Genomic DNA, 18,850 nt, shown 5'->3' on the forward strand with positions numbered 1-18,850 from the left:
ATCATATCTAATTATTTTAGCCAAGATTATGCTCCAGTATATTTTTACCAACTGTATGCAAGTTTCTTACCTTTAGCTTTGAATATTCCCAATTTATTCCCATTAATTCCTGTTAATTCCCATTCGTTCCCATAGTAAATTTCTCAACTTTGAACATTCCCGGAATATTACAACCCTATACGTAGTCATCATTTACTTTCCTTTTTGGGCCACACCTCAGTTCTTCACCATCATAACTGTGGTACTCTCATAATTACCATCACTTTCATAGAGCCTAAAATAGAGCCCTGTGGGACAAAGAAGATGCCAAGCCAAACGGTTACTAAAACATTCACATTAGTTTCTGCACTAAGAACTCTAACAGAATTATTCAAAAAGTTAGGCTATCAGTTAGTTTCATGTGAAAAGTTTAAAGCAAGCCTGTTTCCTAAAGCACATTTGCTCATATCATTTAATCCAATATCCTCCACTTCCGTTGCAGTTATGGTCCGTTCCAAATGGATTTCCAAATCGACTCACATTTAGTTTATGTTATAAGCTCAGTCCCGCTTTGTGAAATACCAACCATTCCAATGCTCTAGGATAAATACAGCACAAAGCTCCATACTGTGCCCAGATGGACAGAGGCTTTTCTCTGTTTGCTTTACAGTGCACTGTACACTGACGTGCACACCTCCTTCCCTTCTCCCTTTCGCCTCACTGGCCCAATGCCAGGTCCTGCAAGCGCTCCGGGCGTCCCGTGTCAACAGTTTACACGCCGACATCCTGTTTGGAGCAATAAGGGAAGCGGGGCCATTTCCTGCCTGTCCCTGTGCCAGCACCCACTAAACAGCCGCCCACACGCCTGCCCACTGGCCAGTCACCCCGCACAGTTGAGCCCCAGAGAGACAGAGTGGCAGTGACATAGACAGAGTGAGTGAGAGAGAGACACACAGTATGAATAGAACACAAAAAAGTCTGATTCCATAAAAACTAAACTTATACTTGCACACTGACTTGCAGAATTGTGCTTGGACCCCATGGATTGCGGTTTTGTTTAATATTTAAAAGATGTCTTCTGCTGGACTAGAAGTTCTGACTTCACTCACAGCTTCTCCTCGCTCTTGTTCCAAAGGGCACGCGCTCTCCACTCCCTATCTGTAACATGAAGGCGACGATTAGCCCCCCTAGCAACATCCGCACACCTTCTTTCTTTTTCCTGTTAATACTTTTGTATGGCTAAATAGAAGGAACATTTCCGACGGGCACTGTAAACACGGCGGAGGGATGAGCGGCCAGCTGAACGGTTTCCCTCCGAGTGAGAGTAAACACCAGCAGAAGAGGCAGAGCAGACACTGGGCGACGGCCAGAGACCAGGCCTGCGTCCTGTTACTGTCCGACCTATTCGTGTCGACCTAAGTGTGCTGTGACTCAATGATCCAGGTCGTTTCATCACTGAGGATTTCATATAGGCTGTGATTATGAATTAAAACGGAAATTAAGTGATCTTCCAATTATGACAATTGAATAATTAACTTGAGAGGGGGAAAAAAAGACCAAATAAAATAAAATAAAAACTTTATTATTACTGAATATTAAACAGTTAGTCCAAGATTCTAATACATGGCATGCGAAACTGGTTTCTACTTTTGTGAGATTCATGGGTCATCTGCATGCACTGCTCCTTTGAGGTCTATCCACAGAATTTTGATGTTTATGATGATGTTTAGTTCGGGGGACTGTGAGGGCCATGGCAAAACCTTCAGCTTGTGCCTCGAGGTATGTTTTGGGTGTGTTCAGGATCATTATCCTGCTGTAAAAGCTCATCTTCATTTCATCAACATCTTTATTATAAAGAACTTGCTGACATTTAATTGAATCCATTTTTCCCTCTACCAGTGAAATGGCCCTTGTGCCACCAGCTGCAACACCAGCCCAAACTGACAGATCCACCCCATTTGTAACAGTTGGAAAGGTGTCCTGTTCCCATTTTTCTCCAAAAATTGCAACTTCCACTTCATGAGTCCATAGGACTTAATCTAATTTGCATCAGGGTTGTTTAGATAACTTGCTGCTGCTTGTGCTGCTGCACAATAGAACAGTGCATCCCCACTACTCTTGAATCTGCTTAAAATTTTCTGCAGAGTTTATTTGCAGTCAAACAGGAGTTTGAGTTTGTTTTAAGCAATCAGACAAACAGCTCTCTTGGAAGGTTTCCTTGGTATTCCATACCTCCAACTGACCTTCCACCATTACAAAGAAAGAAAAAGACTCCCTGAAGCTCTTTTACACCCTCCCCCTACTTTGTGGACATTAGTTATTTGAAGTTTTAGAATGCTTAGAGTAGCCAATGAATTACTGTCAGTACAAGGTTTAAGGATAAAGTATTTATATAGGTTTGAGATTTGCAACACCTGGCCTTTCCTAATGATGACTGTGAACAAGCCATAACCCCAACAAGCTAATTAATGTCTGAAACCATGGCACTAAAACAATTGAGAACTCAAATCTTTTGGGGTGCCCAAACATTTGCATGCCACTAAGAAAATTATTCATTTGCGGGCCCCGGGTGGTGCAACGGACTAAGGTGCTGTGACTGCAATCAGAGCATCGCTGGTTCGGATCCTGATCACGCTGCTAGCCATCGACAGCCGGAGCCTCAAGATTGGCCTTGCTCTCTCTAGGGTGGGTAGATGGCGCTCTCCCCCAACATCACTCTAGTGCGGCGCTGGCTGGCGCTGGCTGTCACTGGCGTCTGCTAGCCGGTGCGTCAGAGCCGGGTATACAGCGTTTCCCTCCAGGCGTGCTGCCTGGTGACGTCGCATCAGCGAAAAAGAGGTGTGGCTGGCTGCGCACGTGTCAGAGGGGGCGTGTGTTGGTCTAGTGTCAGGGGTGTTGCATGTCATCTCTTAATAAAAAATTTAAAACTCTGTTTATACACTATGCTATCAATTAGTGTAAAGCTACAGCCACACTACACATCTGTGGTTTGCGCCTGACCACAAAAAATGCACCACTTTGGGAATAGTTACTAAGCTATTTGCCTGCATAAACAGTAAACAAGTCAAAGTGAAGGTAATTACATAATCTAAGTTCATAGGCTACTAAAGAGAGCAGAGTGCTTCACACCTAGTCATATCTAAAAAGCATGGTTAACAGTTCTGGTTGGCTTCAGAGTGGTGATTTGTGTGCTCTGCTGTGTTCAGCCGAGGCGCTAACTACATCAGCATGCTGGCTAACTTGACTACTATAAACAATTTAATGAAGTAAGTGCACAGCAACCCCTGCTGGGCAGAGCTTGAACAGGTTTGGAGTGTTCAAATTATTACTGAAAAGAACCACGTAAAAATGATGAACATGTCTTATTTGTTTCAAGTAAGTGACTGGCCTGACTGCCTATTTTCCTAAAAACTGGCTGCTAGAGATGTGTTATATGCAGTGTATGACAGGCCAGAAAGTATGGTGTATGACGATAGTATGAAAGGAAGGCTTTTTGTATTTTTGAATAATGGCTTGATATTGACTGTACAAGTAAGCAAAGGCACAGTGCAAATTGTAATGGAGTGGTAACAGTCTCAGCTATCGTTTATAAAAGTGTGCATAAAAATAAAAATACATGCACTTCAGCCAAACAATTGCATTAAACAACATCAGTATTTGTTTTATTTTTGATGATCTGTTTTTTTAATTGTAAAAAAAACTATATATGATTTGTGAATTGCATCACACATACAGCAATCGGTCATAACAAGAGAGATTAGTGGTGTTAAAAGTCTTTACTCTGCCTCCCCCATAAACCATGATAGTTTTACACATTCAACAAACATCATTTGAGTTTGAGTCAGACTAAAAAAAAAAAACCCAAACTAATTAATAGATGTCTTCACTCACTCTAATGGGCTTCTGCAGCTGTGCGCTATCCCTATAGTTCCATCTAGCGACTGAACAAAGAACTGGAGCGTCCTGTGATTGAGGAGCCTCGCACAGAGCTGCTGTAATGGTTAACTCACAAACATGACCTGATCATATATTGTGTTGCACTTTTGTGTTGCAACTTTGTTTTGTATGCACTGGCTATGTTGCATCATGGTCCTGGAGGAACGTTGTTTCGTTTCACTGTGTACTCCGATACCGATACATAGCAGAGCGATTTTTCCATATCTAGCAAGAACTTTGAAAACATGTGAAGTAATTTGAATAACAGGCAATTGTCATAGTGTGGGACATATCAGGCAGCAAGTGAAGAGTCAGTTCTAAAAGGTCATGTGTTGGAAACTGGAAATATGGACATATAAGGATAAGTATAAGGATCAGATCCATTTTGAGTTGTCTAGCCATCACAATGTGGCCCTTGTCAGTCAGAATATCTCCAAAACAGCAAAACACCTTGTGGGGTGTTCCTGGTATGCAGTGGTCAGATCCCACCATATTAGGACAACTGATTAACTGGTAACAGGGTTATGGGTGTCCAAAGATTATTAATGCACATAGCAAGAGCTACTTTGTCTGATCTGATCCCACAGAAGATCTACTGTAGCACACATTGCTGAAAGGGTTAACAAAGGCTTGTCTTGAGGAGTCCAAGGAGCCCAACTGCCTAATCATGACAGCCTTCATTTGGGTGTTTTAAATATGTAAAATGTTTTTTGACACTTTACTGCAGCATACATATATATTCTGTTAAATGTTAGAGAAACACACAAAGAAAGCAAAGACACACACACACACAAACAAACAAACACACACACAAACAGAGGTACTTAACAGAGAGGTACGGTGTTCAAGGGGGCAGATAAAGTTTGACAGATCTGTTCCTGCGGAAGACACATTCTCCCTCTCCAGCAGTTAACACTTCATAAAAGCTCACAGCCTCACCCCTTGCGAACCATTCAACAAATGGATGACACCATCTCTCGCGCTCTCTCTCTCTCTCAAACACACACACACACACACACACCCCAGTTAACTCAACAAATTCAATAATTAACACAGCTGGATCACTTTTGCTTAAGGAGCAGATTATACTCTTATATGATTCAGAACAATTCAGAACTTCAGAAACAAATTTAAAACACAAACAAAACAAAACACAAACAGACTGCGTCCTCCTAAGGGGACAGCGTGGAGTGTGTATATATATTATCAACAGCGGGTGGAGGCTGTGTGCGTGTTGGTTCTGGCTCAGTGCTTTATGAGAGGAAAACACACACTGAAGAGCCGAAGGGTGGGGAACAGAGACACTTTTATTACCAGGGCTTTTCTGGCACAATCACCAAACCAAACATACCCACACACTCTCACACACGTTTAACCATGATTAACCATATTTTGATTGTTTCCATTTCCAGGTCGCATATCCCCAAACATGCAGCTTGAGACTGTACTAATTGAATGTGTGGTAATGCACTAGCATTAGTTGCTGTGTTTAATATTAGAGCAGCAGTGTGTTCCCCAAACTCTTCCTTCTAGCCACTCTGCTACACACACAGTTCCAAAGCTCCAAAAATGATCAAACGTATAAAAGCAAACCTGCATCACCATTAAGGGCATTCAGGTGTTTAAGCAAAAGTCTAGATTAAAGTGAATTTCCAATGGTGAAGCATGGTGGTGGCTCTGTGATGCTCAGAAACCAATTTGCTTCCTCTGGCCCTGGAAACCTGTGACATGTGGAGGACAAGATGGATTCGATCAAGTATCAGGAAATCCTAGAAAAAAATGTTGTGCCTTCTGTGAGGCAGATGAAGCTTGAGTGTCATTGGACCTTCCAACAGGACAGTTATCTCAAGTCCACCCAGGCTTGGTGTCAAAAGAAGTCCCGGATGATTCTGTACTGGAGGTCACTGTCGCCTGAATTGGACCCTCATACAAAATCTTTGGTGGGATTTAAAAAGAAAAAAACGCAAGAATATTAGTGAACTGGAGGCCATTGCCCATAAACAATAGCCTAAGATTCCTCAGGAACGCTGCCAGAAGCGCAAGTCTGGCGATGCATCACAGTAGCAGCAGGTCATAACAGCAAAAAAGGTGCGTTACTAAGTACTAAAGACTTGTCATGAAGGGGTTGAATGATTCTTCTGAGGTCATTAACAGTGGCATTTTGTGTTGTAATTAGGTTTGTTACCAGCTAATTTACAAAACTATGGTCAACATTAGCCTACATAAAGTTTATTTAAGCAATAAATGAACAATAAAGACATGTCATGCCACATAGCCTCTGGTGTTAAATGGGCTTAAGGATTCTTAAGATGACCCTTAAGGGCACATCCTTTTGCAATCATTCTGTTACAAACAGGCTTTGACAGAACATTTCTCTAATGGAATTACTACCTTCTTTAATACATCACTGATACGTGTTGTATGTGTCCACAGGGCAGTGGGTTTCAAACCCTGTTCATCAAGAGCTACTTTGGATCCAACCCACCCGATCCAACCTCAGCAGATTACTGCCTTTAGAAGTAACCAAAAACTCTAGGTTTAGGGTTTGGTTGGGGTTTTGGGTTAAGGTTAAAGGTATGTTTAGGAAACATGAAAGTGAGCAAAATAAATGTTTAGTTAAATCTAGGTCATAAGTCTGCTTAGGTAAGTTTGCGAGGAGCTCTTAGTTTTTGATTTTGCAGAATCTGTTGAATTACGAAAAACAGCTGGCTGCACACCTAGTCAAAGACACACTTATTTAATCATTATGTATCACGTCTCATGTTGACGTCACAAAATACAACAACTTTATTGAACTTTTTATGCCCACATCCTGCAGCCCAAAAGCACACACACATGCTCATTTACACACACTCGCTCTGTTACTCCAAGTTAACGTCCTGCATCAAAGGTCAGAACCACACATAACTGCAATGAAAACGGCCAACAATTCTTAAACAACAAACAGGGTTCGCTCAGTAACTCTGATCGGTGTGTATTACAAGTAATAATAAAAAAGAGAAGGATTTGTTCTACTTGTGATTATGCACAGAAAATAAATAAAAAAGGTCTGCCGTGCCAAATCAACAACAACATATCTGCCAGAACTGCTACGTGCCGTTTTCTCTGTGGATTATCTGCACACATACTGATTGGCTCTGTTCTAAACCTCTCCTGAAAAATCCTGCTAGAAACCTGCAAAACAGTCACCAGACTCCCATCTGCATCCAGGGCGATAAAGACATAAAGGTGGTTATAAAGTCAGTTACCGTAACTTTGTCACCAGGTGTTTTCGGTTTGGAGAGGGCAAGAAAGAAGGACGCAGGTTTCCCCTCCTTTAGGGAGCGTCTCTAAATCTTTGCTGTTTCCGGAGCGTTCCTAGGGCGCTTGTTTCTGGGAGGTGTGGAAGTACTCTGTTTCACTCAGGCATGTTTGGGCTGTAAATTGCACCCAATTGTGGAATTTGCAAGTCTGCCAGACTTTTTTTTTTTAGGTGTCAGTGTTTTGTGCTATAGAATTCTGCACACAGGTTCAAATCGTCATGATATCTGACCTGCTCATGGGTATTTTGCAAATGGAGGGGTCATTACGCTGAATTCTTGGCTTTCCTGAGAGTGGGGATCTCTTCTAAAGAGCTATCATCCCTGGTCTCTGGATCCGAATGTCCTAATTGCCCCCACCTGTTATAGCCAAGTACTGCTGTTATAACACAATCTTTGATTGGTTGAATGTTTGGTTTGTTTTGGTTCGGAGTTGAAACCTGCAGGAAGGTTGTTCTCCAGGAGGAGGGTTGGTGTCTACTGCAGTAGGCAATCCGCACTCATTCTTGTGCTTGTGAAGATCTGCTGCCCTCTGCTGCTTTGCTGCAGAAACTTCTTATAGGGCTTCAGTTAGAAAGGCATATTTTACAAGTTTTACAAACTGATGATCACTGTGTTGATAGTTCTCTATTAGGACTACAGTTCAGACACCTTTACTGAGAGTTGCTCAAACGAAATGAAAGCTCAAACAAAAAAAAATAAAGCATGGTGTACACAACATATATATGATTATTATTATACAAATATTGTATAAAAAAAGGCACATATACATTATCTACCTCTAACTCAGAATGTTCAGTGAATAATTAACCAGGAGAAAATGTTTATGCTTGAATTTAAGCTTTTATGTTTAATGACAGTGCCAGCGTGTGTGTTTGTGCCATTTGGGCTTAATGGAGTTTTGACTACATCAATTTTTTTCCATTTCCTTTAATAAATAGCCCACTGCATTGCTGACTTTCACACCATGAGTTGCCAATTTACACCTAAAGTTTTGCATTTGAAATTGTTTCTTGATGCATTAAACAAAAAGGAATTTGAAATGCTTAATTTAATTCCTTGGAGTAAAATTAGTCATTTGGAATTAAAACTGAGAAAATTAGCCATATTTTTCTCCTTTTTCTCCTGAAGCCTCCCTCAACACAGAAATGCTCCCGACACTAGGAGGGTAAGGGCTTAACATGTGTCCTCTGAATAATGTGAAGCCACGAACTGCTTCTTTTCAAACTCAATCGGTCTAATGCGCTACCACTGTGGCCCAGGGGTCGCGAGTTTGAATTCTGAGCCGTGCCGCTTTGCCATCAGCGGCCGCAATTTGAGAGAGTACAACGTGCTGAGAGAGCATGGTGTGGCATTGCTGGGCAGCTGACATGCTCGGAGGAAAGTGCAGGGTCCCCAGATCTCAGATGCCTGAGCTTTAAGAGTGATGAGGGTAGAGAGGTGTTCACCGCAAGCTTTAAAATATAGACAGCAAAATGCACAAAGAACGGCTTGTCTCTCAGAACTCAGAACAGTACATGGACATTTGCAGCTTGTAACAGACTTCTGTTTATACACAGCAGCTTTGAAGTGAATCTATCAACTCGCAGGCTTACTCTGAGTACTACTGGATTAGCTTGATAGCAATCTGCTAAAACTGTTGATCAAAACTGTACTCATATGCAGAGTAGGTGTCTGTGTCTTTAAATCTCCTCTATCATCCTTTAAATCTTTTCTTATCGGGCAAACAGTCCAGCATCTGCTCCACCTTCTGCCATGCTGTGGCTGTGCGCGCCGGGACAGTTTACATCAGCATCTCCTGTTCCAACAGTGAGGGAACAAAACACATGACCAGAACATGATGCATAGTGGGGACTGGTGAAATAAAAGCTGCTCTTTGTGTGTGTGTAAAACAAATTTTTGGGAAACTCCAACTTGTTTTCAATGATGGTGTTTGCAGTGGCAATAAGTGCCTAAATTACTTATTCATGAAGGTGCATTTACATTGTGATGCAAATGAGCGTCGACAAGTGGTAAATGCTGCCATCCGCAGTGCATCACAATGGACAGCAGAACATTGCATCAACGCTATGTCTCCAAGGATTCATCAAGCACAGTAGTGGAATAAACCAGATGCCATTGTTTTTTATGATTATTTTTACTAGACAGATTCTGCACACTTGTAGGTCTAGTCATACCCATTCATGTAAAACAATATCCACAATTAATCACCATATTTCACTCTAAAAAGACTCCTACTGTAAATTACAATTAAATATAAGTAAATCCTACTGTAAACACATAAATTGACATTTAATCATTTAATGCACATTAGAGACAGTTACTTCAGTAAAAGCAGAATACATTCTTTTTTAATAGTGTTGATTTCCCAATAAACAAAGAAACAAGCACCCCCCAATACTTGTCTATATAGTGTACCTTGCATATAATTTGAGTGACCTCCCTGATCAATAAGTTCCCAGTTCCTTCAAAACACTGCAGCCAAATCACTCCAGGTGTATAGTAGTACACACTCTGAAGTGATATCAGTTGTTTTGATTTCTGATGTAAAAGAACTTTGACAATATCATGAATGCACTATGATTTGGTTTCTAACATGTAAGCATCACAAAGGAGCAAAGAAAAAACAATGTGCAGAACTCCCACTGATCCAATGGGGATTTTTGTAGTAGTTTGAATGCTAACCAGCGAAAATCCATGAGTATATATATATATATATATATATATATATATATATATATATAGAGAGAGAGAGAGAGAGAAAGAGAGAGAGCGAGAGAGAGAGAGAGAGAGAGAGAGAGAGTTTTTTTTAAACAGCCTTACCTGGTTTAGGTAAGTGCCGTGGGCCTTTTACTGCTGGAGAAGATGCTAGTTCTTCTCTTGATGTTTCTGATGTTGCTGGTCTAGCCTCGTCGATATCCTCAGGGTTGCTGGACATGATCGGACGCTCCACCTGAGACTGCTGCATTTTCACAGGATTCACTGGAGGCATGCCTCTTCCATCTTCGAATGCAGAGTCCATTGGCTCGCCTATGCGCGCACACAGACACAGATAATATCAACATCAGCTTCATTACTGCTGAACATAGCTTTGTATTCTGTGTGTATACTTAAACACTGTATTGTCACGGTCACACAAAATCTCTATTTTTGCAGTTATTCGCTTTCTGACATAATGTGAATCTAGCAGTTGCTCTTTACATTGTGTAAACGGTCATGATGGTCCAACAGACTAAGGCGCTGCCACCGTGACCCGAGGATCTCTGATTCGCATCCCAGCTCATGTTGCCTGCCATGAGCAGCAAGAACCCAGAATGGCAGATGGCTCACTCTTTCCTCACGTCATGTCAGTGTGATGTCGGCCAGCATGGGTGTCTCCTAACCAATGCATCAGAGCTGGGTACCTAGCGCTTTCCTCCAGGCATGTTGGTTACCCAGCAATGTTGAATTGGTCGCGTGCGTCAAAGGAATGTGTCAGTTCTCACCCTTTCAGTGTCAGTAGCATTAAATGTGATGGGGTTCTTTTTGTACATTCATTTTTCGTTATTATTATAAGTTATTTGCCATTTGGAAATACAAATTTTGTGTGAAAGCGATGACATACAGTATATACAGTATCTGCCACCAAAGTTACATTGTAGAAAAAAAAAAAAAAAAAAAAAAAAAAAAAACTAGCTTTACTTTTAGAAGAGACTGGGTACATGGTCTCATGCAAATATTTGAACAAAATGACATTTTTTATATTGAAAAAAAAAATTATATTGAAAAGCAAAAGCAATAAAAAAAAATTTCACTAACACACATATACAAACACACACTTGCATGCCACTTAATTAGAACCATCTTCCTTGTAGGATCACTAGTTTCATCCAGTTTATTCAATTAAATAGTGGTCAAACTTGATAAAAAGGCAAGGCTCTTGGCAGGACAGTTTTGAGTGATGGCAGATTCGAAACTGAGCAGTGAAATCGTGACTTGTAAAAATGACCGATCCACTCATTCCAACATCATATATAGTGCCATGTCAGTGTGATAGCTGTGTTGAGAATAATTAAGAACCCAAATAATACCTAGTCTACAGTTGTCCTGTGTGAATGGTGTCGAGGGCAATTAATAAATTGTGCAATACATTTTTCCGTCCAGAACTGTCCATGTAGTGTCCATAGTGTCCGTAGTGTCCATAGTCCATAGTGGACCTACACGACAGATGGACCTCAAAGTGGCCTGCTTCTTTTCTAGTGGTCAGTCATACAGTCTTGTTCTCTCACTGGAATGCTGGTAAAGGAAACCATTCGGTATCAGTGCGGCATATCAAATGTCCATGCAATCAATTTTCACGAAACAAAACTTGCGAGTTCAGCTCTGAAGTCATTTGTGCAAGACGATAGCAACATTTGATCTTTAGAAACATGAAGTTTCTTGGCAGATACAAAGAAACATGCACCATGGTCACAGGGTGAAAATTTCAAGTGGAGACATGTTCCGTGCAGGCATATCAAACACTATACGCTAACAGAGCTAGATGATAATGAAAAGCCACCCCCCAAAAAATTTATTTTCGGAAATCAAAGTTTCTCACTCTCCCATTATTTAGCACAATGCTAGCCAGTGAAGGTGTCTGTTAGCTGATGCAATAGAATCATGTTAGGATTCTCCTCCAAGCATGTTGCGCTGTCCAATGACGCGTGTGGACCAGATCGAAAAGATGCAGTGGTGGACATGTCTTGGAGGAAGCATATGCTGAACTTCACCCTGCCAGTGCTGGTAGCATTGTAAGATTAAATCTTGAAAACTTGGTGAAATTGGCAACAACTAAACTGGGAAGAAAATGGGGAAAAAAGATATTTCACAGTAAGGTAAAAAAAAAAATGCTTATTTCAGAATCCCCCTTTGACATTGCGCTTTGCTGGACAAAATTTCACATCATCCAGCTCTATATATTGAATGTAAAATGCAAGAACAAAAACATAGAATGAGGGGATTTTGAGGGGAGCCTGAGAGCGCACCTGAGAAAAAAGACTGGGACATTTCTGCAGCTACAGCTACTGTCCGCTGAAGAGAGGACGCCAGAGGCTTGAGGAAGCCTCTGAACTCTTTGAACACACCTAAGATCACATGACCAGACAGACAATTTGACTTCTGAAAGTGAGACAGAGGCTGTAAGTCTAGGAAATGCTATAATTCAACAAAAATGGAAGGTTCAATTGCAAAGAAAAGCTTTAGTCACGCATATCCTAGAAATCAAAGTGTTTCCAGGATGGTAAACATCAGACAAAATACAGTCTACTCTACATGCAGTTTCTAACATCAGGAGATACGTTCATGTGCATACTTGAGGTCACACAATCAAAACTGTCCAAATTATTTTTCCTTTTTCTCCCAGTTTGGTACTGCCAATTAACCCCATTGTTTGTAGTTCCTCCTAGCACTAGCAATGCTCCCAGTACTAGGAAGGTAAGGCCTTAACACGTCTCCCCCGATACATGCAAAGCCAGCAACTGCGTCTTTTCGAACTGCCATCGCTGCACTGACTGCTGGTCAGCTGAAACGCTCAGATGAAACCACTGGGTCTCCAGCTCCACCACACCTGCTAACAGACGCCAGCGCTCACCAACATTGCTGTAAGAGTGATGAGGGGAAAGAGCGCCATCTACCCATCTAGCCAATTGTGCTCTCTCAAAAGCCAGCTGACGCCAAATCAATCGGCATGGCTTGGGATTTGAACTTTAGGCTATAATAAAAGTGAATTAGTGGCTAAGCCAATTGGAGCCCATATCATATATTACCATAATTGAAATAAAAAAATAATAATAAATACATAATTAACCCTACTTAAGAAAACGTATGTACTCTTAACATCATATTAGACTACAATGGCAGATTACAATGTTTTTAGTGGCAGGTGCATTAACTGCATTAAACAGTTCTGAATGGCAAACTCACCATCACAGCCATCGTCACACTGGCCCACTGGCATCTCCCCTTTAGACAGGAATTTCTTTACCTTCTTCAAGATTTTCTTATGTGTTTTAGACGGCTGAAAGTTCAAGGCATGGCATCTTTAACAAACAAAAGCACATGCATACCAAGCGTTAGCACTGGCGGACAATGATTATCTTTCACACCCACATGGGTACTTCTCACATTAAAACCTAGAACCACCTGTAACCTAAACATATCATGCACCTTTAAAACTAACATTTCTGCTCTGCCAACATGAACAGTACATTTGAGGTTTAACATACAGTATATATTTTTTTAAATACATCTAGTACTTTTCTTTAGTGGTCTCTCTACCTGATAGTGTACTGCGGACAGCAGGTCTTGTTCATGACAGGCTTGTAAACGTACTTGCCACTTCTGAAGACAAAGAACACAGAAAAGTTAAGACAGCCTGCATTATACTTTCCAGGCCCAATTCTTAAATTGAAGGTCTACAACCCTCCAATGTGCATGAGATCTGCCACATTAAAGCATCTTTAAGTTTTATGTAGACAATCTTGACTACCTAGCTTGCTTATGACTAAGATCCAGTCTCTGCTTTAAAGATAGATCTTAAATACAAGCAAATTTAGCTGGCCAGAGTAAAAACAAATGTTTGAGCAGGAAACTAGTGTGAAACAATAATAACGTCTCAATCTTCTTGCTGTGAAGCATAAAATGCAAAATGAAAGCATGCACACAATCAGCCAATCGTGTGACAGCAGTGTGCATAAGATCATTCAGATATGGGCCAGCAACTTCAGGTAATGTTCACCTCAACCATCAAAAAGGAGAAAAATGTGATCTCTGTGATTTTGAGTGTAGCGTGATTGTTGCCAGACGGGCTGGTTTGGGTATATTTGCTGATCCCCTGGTATTTTCAGAACAACAGCCTCTAGAGTTGATGTAAAAATTGTGCTATAAAGGAAAAAACATTCAGTGAGTGAGAGTTCTGCAGATGGAAATGCCTTGTTAATGAGAAAGGTCAACAGTGACTGGCCAGACTGGTTCAAGCGGACAGAAAGGCTGCAGTAACTCAGAGAATCACATCTCATCTGTACAACTGAACTGAGCTGGAAAATCTCTCAGAATGCACAACACGTTGGACCTTGTGGAGGGTGGGCTTCAAAGAAAGAAGACCATGTCCAAGACCAATAACAGAAAGCTGAGTCTGCAGTGGCTCACCAAAATGTGGCAACAGCATGAATCCATGGACCCAACCTGCCCTGAGTCAATAGTCCAGGCTGGTGCAGGTAGTGTAACAGTGTGGGGAATATTTTCTTGGCACCCTTTGGGCCCATTAATACCAAATCAGTCATTACTTGCATGGCACAGTCTATTGTAGTTCTGCTTCTGACCATGTGCATTCCTTAATGGCCACCCTTTTTTTCTAACTGCTACTTTCAGCATGGTAATGCTCCAGGTCACAAAGCAAACATGACATGAACATGTGTTTAGTGTTCTTAGTGGCCTTCCCAGTCATCTGAATCCAAGAGAAGACCTGTTAAACTGGCACTTGTTGGCACTTGTGTGACACAATTATATCAACATGAACCAGTTTCCAACATCTCATGGAATCCAGGGCATAAAGAACTGAATCTGATTCAGGAGCAAAAGTAGGCCCCTTCCAGTATGAGTAAGGTCTTTCTAATAAATGTATCTCTGCATACTTTGTTAACCTCATTTTACCCTGTTCGTCAGTGGTCAGAAACCCCCAGACCACCACAGAGCAAGTATTATTTGGGTGGTGGTTCTTTCTCAGCACCATGTGGTTTGTTAGTGCTGAAAAAGTACAGCAGAAAAAGAGAGCCATCTTTAATGCAAATTGTCAAATTAAGCTTTTTGAGGTAAAAAATTACTTTTTTTGCTTTGTAATACTAATCTTATGTCAGACTATAATATAAACTTCCGTACTTCTCAGGTCACCAAATTAGTGCTGCAGTGAAAAAACTTCAGTACTCTTAATACCTTACAATCTGCCTTTTACAGTCATAAATTAGTTTTAAATGTTGAGAGAACTACATTAATCCTGTTTTCCAGACCATCTAACACTGATTTTAAGGATCAGACATGGAAAGAGTTAGTGAGTATAGGTATCTTGGCATATGGCTAGATGACAAATGCACTTTTAAGGACCATGTTAACTATCTTACAGGCAAAACTTGGCTTCCTGAAAGAAAAGGTTTCCCAATGCACACAAGAAAAAGGCTTGCTGAAGCAACACTGTTATCTATTCTGGATTATGGTGTTGTGATATACAGACATGCATCAGCAACTACACTTAAACCTTTAGACTCTGTATATCACTCTGCTTTAAGGCTAATTACTGGTGACCCCCACAGCACTGTGTACTGAATAAAAAGGTTGGTTGGCCAGCTCTTGCTGTATGTCAGGAAACACACTGGCTTCTTTTTATTTTTAAAGCACTGACTGGCCATATGCCATCAGACATCACAACTATGCTCATTGAAACTGAAAAATGACCTATTCTATTAGTAGGCTATCTAAGCAGAAAAAACAAACCCAAGATAACATACCTTCTCCATCCTCTGTCAATCAAATCTTGGTAGTCCTGAACGGTCATCGCATGGGACCACATACCTAAATGAGGACATGAAAAAGGAATAGGGAATTACAAAACCTGATCACAGACTGCTTAAGACCAACCAGGAACAGTCACTCAGCAAAAAAAAAAAAGATCATTTGTGTAAGTAAAGTACACACAGCAGCTACAGTATTACAGCATATCTGGAGCTGGGCAGATCCCATGAGAGCTTAGCTTCCCACCAATTCCCTAGTTTAAAGTTTTGGCAGCTGCTTAAGAAGCACATCCTCTGATTCCAGGGAAAAACAAAATCCTGACTGAAGTATTTAGAGACAAACCTATACAGAGCTTAAATGCAGCATTTATACATTTGACACATCTACTATTAACAGCTCATTAATCTGTAACGTACAGTCAGTTATGTCTAAATCCCAGAAAAAAAACAAAAGCTGTGTTCAGACCCTGGAATGAAACCCCTATCTTGTTATAAAGGGGCTGAACAGAACTGTGAATTTGATCCCAGAATTTTGACTTAATGGATACTAACACTCAATAATGAAATGTATACCTGATGCAGATAGTTTCTTAGAGCATTATAGTTGAGTTCTATTTACACAGCATTTTCAACAGCCGTTGTCACAAAGCAGCTTTATAAAGAGCTGGGTCTGAGACCTTAGTGAGCAAGCCAGGGGCAACAATACTGACAAGGGAAATCCTATCCTCCTCTGCTTGACAACAGATAGCAAAACAAATATACTAACACAACAAAAAGCATGAAGAAATAACTAACAGACATAGTGTAATGAAAAATAATACAGGAACAGAAGTGATCAAAGCATTAAAGAATTAATGGAAAGGGCAATATTGGCATGACGTTCGTGTCCATGATGAACGTGAGACACATATGTTACTGAATAAAACCTGTATGCATTAGACAAAGTCTGAGCGAGCCCATCTGAAAAACGCTGTTAAAAAGGATACAGTTTTGACCTCTGGCCTAATTTAACTTTCATCTGCGCGCCACAGTATCCAGGTACAAATACACTGGTTCGCCTAGGAAAATGAGTCTTATCGTAATGGATACACAGATAAGAGGTTTCCTCATCAACAAATGAGAGCCTGGCCTGCTGGCTGCCAAAGAAAAGAACAATGAGAGCACAATGGTCTTTTGATTGCATTAAGATAGAACTGAAAGAGCAGACCGAGCGCTGAAAAATTAATAACAAGTGCTCTCCCTGTTCATCATCACTTAACTGATAAAGCAGAAGAGAAACGGACACCATTTTAGGCTCTAAAAACTGATCTCTTAAATAATTGACACGCTTAAGATCTAGAACTCTGAACTCATCGGACAGGATGGGCTTTTTTTCCCTTGCCATTCTCTATAGTTATTTAACCCATCTGTAACAATGGTTTTTCTCTCTCAAATAAAATGGATCAAACATACAGCCTGTACTTAGTAGTCTATAGGAGCTTTGAGTACAAAAATAAAGCACAGGATATTTAAAGTCTAGGAAATACGCCAATAAAAGCTGTATCACCATTCAGCTAAGCAACAGGCCAAGTTCCACCTAGCTTTTCCAATGAAAGGTGTCTAATTTAAACCTAAAGAGCACACAAAAAAATTAGAGCCATGCCACCTGACCCCTAGACAAAGTAATCTGATTAAGCCTTAAGTAGGGCCTTCTTATTTTCTTCCATGTCTTCAGTCTGCAAATGGTGGCTTCTTGGAGATGTGCCCATTTTAATCTTGACAGATGCTACATGAGGCTGCAAACTCTCAAAACCATTTGCAGTTTAAGTATCTGGCATTGCTGATAATTTGCTGAAAGCCAGTTCAGATGGGTTGGGTTGCCAAGCAGAGTCATGTGGTCATGGAAAATGATGGTCATCCTCCATTGTTAAGAGGTATAAAATAACAGGGCCCTAAAGCAGTGAGAGTCACCTTAGGATTAGCATCAGAAGCATGCTTCCTTCTTGGGTTCTCGGCCATTACATGGTGCCAGCAGATTACCGAGCACCGAAATGGATTATTTGGAGACGGTTCATTCATAGCTTAGACTGAGCAACACAGACACTCCATTTCGTTACATCTGAGCATCATGTGTTTCTTCTGTATTAAGCTGATGAGGTATAAATATGCTTTCATAAGACACACTTTTGTTCCTTATCAGAGTGTAAACCTCATCAAATATTCTCAACATTTCTCTTTCAACCAACAGTTGAAAACAATGAAGTGGATCAGCTACGCTGTGTCAAGGCAGATCAGCTGGTCTTTTATTTAGATTAAACATAAATATCAAATCATTAACAACGGTGTATTGTAATCACTGATAAAAAAAAAAGTGTTAAACAAGCTTACTGTGTCAAAAGACTTGGAATAATTATAGTTATAATAAGGTAATGACTTTTTCCAATAACATCAGACATGAAAAAACTGTTAGGACTGAGCTCACCAGCCCTGTGACTGACAAGTTTAATTACTAATACCAATAAAAGCTAACAGAAGTCTACTTAACTACAAGAAAAAGACTTCCTTAAACTGCCTCTCTCAGTAAATCTCAGCGATAAAAAAAACAATACTGTCAGTCAAGAAAGCAGTGAGAAGACATTCAGCTACATTTGACACCTGCACACGTGTGAGAACCAAACACTGGTACCACTCATATTTAAAGATCTGCCAAAAAAGGCAGCGTTACAGTAACGCCTAAAATTCAGACAAACAATTTCCAAGGCAAATGTCATCTTAACACATTCGCCGGGAACGACACCCACATATGCGCTCTACAAGCCACAGATAGGTTTTACTGGACTTAAAAAAGGACTTCTAAAAAGGGTCACAAATGCGAGTCAGCTACCGATCAGCGTTGGCACACCCGGGTCCAGAAAGTACACACCCACCCCAGGATTTTGTTCAAACTGCCTGGCTAGCTCCCTGCAGCTGAGCCATCCAGGCAGTTGGTCCACAAATCCTGGGATGGATTTTAACTCTCTGGGACTGGATGTGCCATATTTGCCACCTATCTGCTACATCCGCTAACACGAAACCAGACGAGCTTAGCTGACCCAACTTAAGACTTTATAAAAGCGACATAAATGAAATTAAGTT

The 18,850-nt window shown here is 40.8% G+C and overlaps 1 protein-coding gene across 8 annotated transcripts in view; it reads right to left on the reverse strand.

Moving 5' to 3' along the window:
• Positions 1–18,850, reverse strand: part of LOC140554459 (arginyl-tRNA--protein transferase 1) — a 320,650-nt gene that overhangs the window by 126,687 nt on the left and 175,113 nt on the right. For 7 of the 8 annotated variants that reach the window (XM_072677498.1, XM_072677497.1, XM_072677493.1 and 4 more), the window contains exons 2-5: positions 15,734–15,797; positions 13,512–13,574; positions 13,158–13,273; positions 10,038–10,244 (exon numbers count right to left, since the gene is read on the reverse strand). In XM_072677498.1, coding sequence (XP_072533599.1) covers positions 10,038–10,244; positions 13,158–13,273; positions 13,512–13,574; positions 15,734–15,797 — 450 coding nt within the window. Of the gene's footprint in view, positions 1–10,037; positions 10,245–13,157; positions 13,274–13,511; positions 13,575–15,733; positions 15,799–18,850 lie in introns of all 8 variants that reach the window. The other variant, XM_072677494.1, reaches the window with a different exon arrangement.

The sequence above is a fragment of the Salminus brasiliensis genome, chromosome 4 (genome assembly GCF_030463535.1).
Source record: "Salminus brasiliensis chromosome 4, fSalBra1.hap2, whole genome shotgun sequence".
NCBI lineage: Eukaryota > Metazoa > Chordata > Actinopteri > Characiformes > Bryconidae > Salminus > Salminus brasiliensis.